General features: G+C 41.4%; 1 protein-coding gene across 1 annotated transcript in view; it reads left to right on the top strand.

Annotated features, from left to right (window-relative positions):
* Nucleotides 1-4,089: 4,089 nt before the first annotated feature.
* The window catches only part of LOC311051505 (pituitary adenylate cyclase-activating polypeptide type I receptor-like), a gene marked incomplete at its 5' end in the record, with an annotated part of 30,524 nt that continues 26,172 nt past the window's right edge, over nt 4,090-8,441 (top strand). The window contains one exon of the mRNA XM_084066083.1: nt 4,090-4,237. Within this exon, the coding sequence (XP_083922209.1) occupies nt 4,090-4,237 (148 nt within the window). The remainder of the gene's footprint in view (nt 4,238-8,441) is intronic.

Genomic DNA, 8,441 nt, shown 5'->3' with positions numbered 1-8,441 from the left:
AAACCACAATCAATCCTCCAGTTCAAGGCAACACAGAAAGGGGGGAACTTTTTTCTTATTTCCACACAACTCCTTTATGCTATATTAATGACATAGTTAAATATTGAAAATGGGTGGATTTCCCCTTTAAGTACATTTTGACCAATATCTTTGTACTTTTAGTCAAGTAAATTTTGAATTCCGGACTTTTACTTGTACCAGAGTACTTCTACATTGCAGTATTGATACTTGATAACATTTGAGTACTTTTTCCACCACTGCACCTGATAAGGAAACCAATGTACGTTTTTATCCGCAGAGAAAAGAATGAGAAGGCCAGGTAAGATGGGGAGGAGTGACACATTTCTCTCATCAACTGTAGACTTGTGCCTGATTCGTGTAAGTATGGCTGCTCAGTGGAGTCTCCATGGCAACGGGAAAGCAAAGAGCAGAGGCGCTGCGGTATTGCAGTAATTCTCAAACTTTTTACACGTCAAGGACCTCCGAATTGGCCTTTATTTGGCCGTGGACCGCCATCTAAAATATTTTGTGCCAGGGACCCTCATACAAGATTAGTGTTGTTAAAACGTTCAAAGAAAATTTCAAATCTTTAAAAATCCCAAGCTCACGTCGCGATGCAACGTGCTGTGAGCTTGCAGATCACAGCGTATATATATAGGGTTAAAGTGGTTGAACTGATTTTTGTGCAATTTATTTTTTTGCTGGGGACCACCTGGAACCACCCCTGGAGGTCCCCGGACCCCTCTTTGAGAGCCACTGCGGTATCACGAGACCCCCGTGGAGAACTCCATTGAAGTGGAGGTGAGCAGAGGAACAACACACAGACAGAAGACTGAAAGGGATTTCACACATTCAAGTTTTCACACATTTGTTGTTTGGCTTTTAGGCTCAGCTATAGTCACATAAGGGTGCAGCTCTCTGTGGAATGAGCCTCTCCAGAGATACTTGAGGCACCTCATACTGAGGTTTGAGAGATGTCTCCAGCCACTCACTCTTCTCTTATTTAACATCCTTTCATGTCACCAGTGTGGGAGACTCATAGTGGACTGAGAAAAAAAAGGGTTAGATATTTCAATGCAAATAAAGCAAAACCAGAAAATCTCCTTTACAACGGGAAGCAGCCCGATGGCAGGACAAAGAATGCCGACTTTAACACCATGACGACAAGGACGTTTTTCACCCACTTTTAAGGAAGAAATGATAGATACAGTTGAAATGCCTGAGACCCATTCTTCTTTCACTGAGTGAAGCAGACATTGCGAGAAAAAAAAATGAAAAAGGGTCCAGCTCCCTCCCTCCACTGCTCTGTTTCTTCGTCCTTCCATCCTATCTCCCTCCCACTCCTCCGTGGCCTTGCTTTCAGGTAGAAATCTGTTGCCATGGTGATCTCCATCACTGCTATTGCAACAGCACGAGGGGGGGGGGGGGGGGGGCACTGGCTGAATAGAGAAACGGAGAGAGACAGCAAGAGATAGTTAACGAGAGAAAAACATAGAGGGAGAGGGAGAGCACAGCTATTATTTACATCCCAACATTTGCGGTGGTCACCGCTGCCAGCATTTGTCACCATGACAGCACAGCTACCCTGCCTCTCACCTTTCCTGTGTAGCATTTAAAATTCACCTGGGACCGGATGTACAGGAACAAAGACCCAGAGTCAAAGACAGATAAGGACGTGCGCAGGATTCGCCCCACAACTTTTTCGGCTGAACATCAATTGTGTAACAATGGGGATGTGAGGGCACCTGAGTGCTCTGCCAGTGTTGTTTTAAACTGTAGCTTCTTTTGTTGATACAGCAATGAGTTTGTGTTGATTTACCGGGATAGGTCTGCACCCTCCCAAGAGCTGAGGGCCCATCACACACACACATGCCACTTAGACTCATTTAAGTACTGGATGCAGAGAGAGAGGCAAACACACACACACACACACACACACACACACACACACACACACACACACACACACACACACACACACACACACACACACACACACACACACACACACACACACACACACACACAGGTGTCGCACGCGGGAAATAGCAGATCTACAAGCTCACAACGTGCGAGCTTGTAGATAGGCTATTTTCTGTGCGCGACACCCGTGCACAACTAAGTACAACTCAGGCTTTATGGATCTCTGGGCAGATTATGGAATAACAATAGAACGGAGTAGCAGGTCAATACCTCACAGCCGATTCAAGCCTTGTGATGGATCTGCACTCTATTTCTGACCCAGTAGCCTATACTGTTGTGTTTTTCTGCACAAGTGCCCTTGTTTTTTATGTGCATTTCAATGCTAACAATTAGAGGTGTAACGATATAGTAACTGCATCGAAAAATCGTTTTGAATTTCCAACAATCTACTATATCGATATGCAAACAGCAAAATATCGTATCGTTTGACTTTGTATCGTATCGAATCGTTTGACTTTGTACCGTATCGAATCGTTTTGCAATGCAAATAATCGTATCGAATCGTTTTGCAATGCAAATAATCAATTTTATCAATACTAAGTACTTTTAAGAAAAAAAAGAGAAAGAGGGGTTTATATCCAGTATCCAGGTATTTATTATTTTTCACACAGAATGTTTGGGTAAATAAATAGTTACTGTATCGATTTTAAATCCTTGAATCGAATCGTATCGTTCTAAATTAACCTGTCCTGTATCGTTCATGTATCGTATCGACTAAATCACTGAATCGAAACGTATCGTATCGTTATAAATGAACCTGTATCGTTCATGTATTGTATCGACAACCAAGTATCGTGATACGTATCGAATCGTTGTTAAAACGTATCGTTACAGCCCTATTAACAAGCATTGTGATCCATTGTTATACAATGGATCACAATGCTTGCCCCTCGGGGTCTGAGGCTTGATGCTATGACTGATTGTGTGAAGCTGGGAGCCACTGTGTTTTTCATAACCACGTATCTTTAAACTCTTAACCACTTAAACCCCAGCATCGACAAGCTATGTGAGCTTGTAGATCAATTTTTTAAATAGGGACCCAGGTTGAAAGTAGTGGCCCTACCCCCCATTCACACACACACACACACACACACACACACACACACACACACACACACACACACACACACACACACACACACACACACACACACACACACACACACCCCAACATCCACAGTTACCCCCGGCCCCCTCCCCTGCCTCCCTGCATCCATCCCCCTTGCATTGAAACGGGCCAGTTGCCATGGCAACCCCCTGTATGGCAGCATATTATTTCCCTTTCAGAATTCAAAAGGGGATCAATTAGTGATGATGTCACTGCATCAGCCACTCATCACCTTTTCCCCTCCAAACTATAGGGCTAGGGCAGTGGTTCTCAAAATGCGGTCCCGGGGACCCTCAGGGTCCTTTAGGGGGTTCCAGGGGGTAACCCAGTAAAATGAGTTATTATAGCATCAAAATCAGTTTAACCACTTTAACCGTATATGCATCGGCTATCTGAAAATGACCAATCTACAATCTCTTAGATCTGCAAATGTTAAAGAATCGTGAAAAATTATTTTGGGGTATCCTTGACATGAAAAGGTTTGAGAACCAATCGGCTAGGGCATGAGCACATGTGTGTGTGCACACGTGCGCACGTGTGCACACACACACACACACACACACACACACACACACACACACACACACACACACACACACACACACACGTGCATGCATGTGTGTATGTGCGTGTGCGTGTGTGTACGTGCGTACGTGCATGCGTGCATGTGTGTGAGCGTTTGTGTGTACATGGTATGTGCACGTGGGTGAGAAAGTTAATGTCTGTGTCTGCGTGTTAGTGTATATGGGAAAGAGACAGAAAACGGCATGCTTGTTTGTTATATTGACTGTACCTGTCTGGGTGTGTGTGCAATTGCACATGTGAGTTTCAAAACAAGTGGCGATTGTAGAGGAGATTTTGGGAGCAGGTTTCAGCCTCAGAAACACTCTCTCCATCTGAGAGTGGAACAATAGGTAGACTGTTAAGTGCCTGAGTCACCACTGTGTACTGAGTGTGGGAGGACACTGGATGACAGCTGGAGGACAGGGGACAGGGACATGAAGGACAGCAACAGCGACAGTCTGAGGAGAAGGAAGAACAAGAGGGGATCAGTGGAGGAAGTCATCTGCAAAAAGTCCCTGGAGTGCCTTATTGGGAGAGACTCTTTTCCAGGAAATGTCAAAGCAAATCAAGTCTGCTTTCCGGGTAACGTTAGTACAAAGGACGTTGAGCCATGCAAATGCAGTCTTTCCTCCGGCCAGGCGGACACAACAAAGTTCAGACAGAGGTCTCACAGTACAATCCTGAGTGTGTATTACGGGTCCATTTGGTTATATCTGTAGACTCTCAGAGTTACAAATGCAAATGAATTAACTGAGGATTTCACTTTTGTACTATCTACAGTGCATGAATACAACTCCAACTCCCTCTGTTTGTGTCAGTTTTATAGTTGGTCATACAAGTTTTACACCAAATATTGATACTGCATGTTTGTTTCTACCTGAGAGTGAGAATGTGTATAGGTTTCTCAGATGAGGAGGCTTCTGCTCATTTATCCCAGTCTCCTCCAGTTAGACAGCATTCATGCCAGTCAGAAAGGGAGAGAGAGGGGGGGGGGAGAGAAATACAGAGAGAGATGGGAAGAATAAGAGAGCATATTTTTAGACACACTTTTCTAAAGGCCCTTGCTCCCCTCCCACGTTCATGCGTCATTGCAATTGACACTTAAGTGATTATCCTTGGAAAAGGCCATGGAGATTCAGATTTCGGAACAAATCTGCTGGTGGGATTTATGTGGTGAGTAGCATGGTACTGTATGTAAACAGTGATCATGGAAAAACAGCAAGCATGGTTTACATGCTCCCCAAAATCTAAATTGATGCTTTGATGTGAAGCTGTTGCAAATGAGGTAGTAGGTTAATCTTTCTAAAAAAACATCACCTCTAAGATATATATGATATTCTCTGTCCATGGTGCTGATCTCTGTTTTCCTTGTCCAGTGACCAACTGAAGTGACTTAACTTTTTCTCCCAGTGTGTGTGTGTGTGTGTGTGTGTGTGTGTGTGTGTGTGTGTGTGTGTGTGTGTGTGTGTGCGTGCGTGCGTGCGTGCGTGCGTGCGTGCGTGCGCGCGTGTGTATGTAGGCTATTACCATAGACTGTATAAAGAGAAGGCTATTACTGATGCTCATCTGAACAGCAATGTTAGCTTAATATGGAAGAAGACTGACAAGGGGACAGAGAAAAGGGTGACAGAGACAGACAGACAGACAGACAGACAGACAGACAGACAGACAGACACAGGGAGAGAGAGAGAGAGAGAGAGAGAGAGAGAGAGAGAGAGAGAGAGAGTTATTGAAATGCACGGTGCATTCCTCTCCATCGGGCAGCGTGACAACGACGCTCCTCCGTCCGCAGGGCAGCGAATTGCTCGAAATATCAGCAGTGATTCTAACACACACACCAAATCGGGAGTCATTATCATCACGAACGCAGACGAATCTTAATTCAAGACAAAACAAATCGTTTTTTTCGCCTGTAAGTAACCAGTCTGGGGGAGTCGAGAAACAAAGGTACAGGCTGCTACTCAAGTGAAGTTTTGCAGACGCTGTTCGGAGCTGCCTTTTGCACCCCAAATGCAAGGTGAGATCTGATTTAGTTTCACCTCCTTAGCAAAGTGTGTCTGTGTACTCCCGGAGGAGTCACATTATTCCATAGCTTACACATTTCGGTGTAACCCCCAGTAGCCTATAGAAGAAAGCAGTAAGTGCTCGGCGGATCTCTGGTTGAATGAGAGCTGTTGAATTGTTGCCTGCAGCCCGTCGTTTCTGGACATTGTCTTTGGGATGGTAAGATTCTGTCTTTCAAAGTGAAGCTTAATTTTAGTGCTTTTATCAGTACGGTAGGCTACATGCCTGTTGAAAGGCGTGACACTGAACCGTGCATGCATGATGCACACCATGAGAGAATGCAAATGAGCATGTTGAGATATTGCGGCATGTCATGTGTCCACAGTCCATGGGGTTCAGCATGGGGGTTGTGGGGGTTCACTTCACACAGGCTGTGGACATGGCATTTGTTCACTATTCACGTAACATCCTTTTAAATCTATATTTAAATGAACCATTTATGAATGTGAAAGGATATGCTCGTGATAGAAATAAATTCATGCTGTTGAATATATACTGCTGCCATACTGGTCTATGCAAATAAGGTGTAAGCTCCCTAGTAAAGAAAAACAACCCTATAGGATAGGATAGGGCTATTCAATTGTGTATAGGATCATTTTGCACACTGCTGTTTTAATTGGCTCAGTTTATCTCATCATTAATTTGAGACATTTTTAATTTTTGTATTTGTTACCAGGTTAAATCTGTCTGACTCTGTTTATAGTCTGTTTATAGTCTGCTATTATAGCCTAACTATTTTCAAATAGCCTAGCCATCAAGCTCTACCCTATACAGCAGCCTGTATGTGTAGGCTATAGTATATATTGGTAGTTTTCTTCAATTACTTTGACCTTTATGATTCATTGTGTTACAAGAGCACACTAGGTTTTTGTGTTATAATGTAGTGGTCCATATCCAAATATGATTCATTCACTGCGTTTCTCCCCTATGCAAATGCTCAATACTACAGTATACTGTAGGCTATATACTGTGTGCCGTGTGTGTGTACATATCCACATATGTATATACAGTATATATATATATATATATATGTGTGTGTAGGCTATATGACAGAAAACCTCCCACTGCTTCTCTCAGGAAGGGACCGCACTCACTTAATGCTTATTTTTTTATTTTCTTATATATATATATATATATATATATATATATATATATATATATATATATATATATATACATATATATATATATATACATATATATATATATATATATATATATATATACATATATATATATATATATATATATATATATATATATATATACACATATATATATATATATATATATATACACATATATATATATATACACATATATATATATATATATATATATATATATATATACATATATATACATATATATATATATATATATATACATATATATATATATATATATATAGGCTACACACACACACACACACACACACACACACACACACACACACACACACACACACACACACACACACACACACACACACACACACACACACACACACACTCACACAAACTATGATTTCAATCAGAATGTTATATTTGCTGGTATTCCCTAGAGATCCATTTATTGTGCATCCAGCCCATTAGTGAAAAGCCGAGTGACCTTGTGATCATACAGTCACCGAATCACAAATGTTTGCTCTGTCTTCCCTCCTCCGATGGGCTGTGGGCTGAGCATTTAAAAAAAGAAGGTTAAAGTGGAATAGAAGTGGCTCTTAACCACAGCCCCCCGATATTTAGAATCAAAATATCCGACTTAACCACCTAAACCCCATACATTGTTGAGCGGAGTCCCTCAGGGCTCTATTGTAGTGACTTTTCTTTTTTTCACTCTACTTACTTAAATATCTTTGCTGAAAATAGCCCATCGACATGCTCATTGCGATGCATTGTGACCTTGTTGATCTGCTATTTTCTGCAAAGGTTTTCCCCAGAATACGGATGCTGGGGTTTAAGTGTTAATCTTGTTCATGTAGGTTAATCAAATAATCAACAAGCAGGTTTTTTTTGTATATGAATCGACATGAAAACATTCTAATAGTTGTTTTTAAATAAATTGATTAGTCTGATTAATCACTTAACCCTGTGTTAGACATCATTGTACAAGGTTCGCGTACAAAAATAGTGAAAATAGTCTACAAGCTCACATTGCTGTAGATCTGCTATTTTCAGTGTAAAAAAACAATCGATCATTAATCGTAATCAAGGTAAAAGATTGAAATAATTGTGATATTGAAGTCTTATCGCCCAGCCCTACGTCACACAGATACAGTTCTTCACAGCCAGTGTGAGGTGGAAAACTGAATTTTAGATGTCTCGCTGCAGGGGTACTAAAATGAGACTCTGTGAAAGCAGTGTTATGACTCACTGCTCTGTCATTGCTGGTTTCAAGTCATTGAGGGATTTTGTGTGTATGTGCACTCGGGCATAGTATGTGTGTGCAGATGTGTAGTATAATAGTCATACATTTTAACACGTTTTTCCTGGCTGCTGAGTCGCAGACCCATTGACTAATGAATGAGCAAATATGAAAAATTGTGTTTGAACACACCCTCTGTGGCGTGTATGAAATATATTTACATAATTGTGTCTGTGAGAGTGTTTGAACAATTCAATTCATTTTTATTGTCATTATGTATAACAAGGAATATGTATATAACGGAATTAAAAGTTATCAGAAACATCCACCCAATGTGACACATAGGGGGAAAAAA

The sequence above is a fragment of the Gymnoscopelus microlampas genome (assembly GCF_963454915.1).
Source record: "Gymnoscopelus microlampas genome assembly, chromosome: 9".
Taxonomy (NCBI): Eukaryota; Metazoa; Chordata; class Actinopteri; order Myctophiformes; family Myctophidae; genus Gymnoscopelus; species Gymnoscopelus microlampas.
Note: the sequence above shows the minus strand (reverse complement) of the source record. Positions and strands in the feature narration are given on the sequence as shown.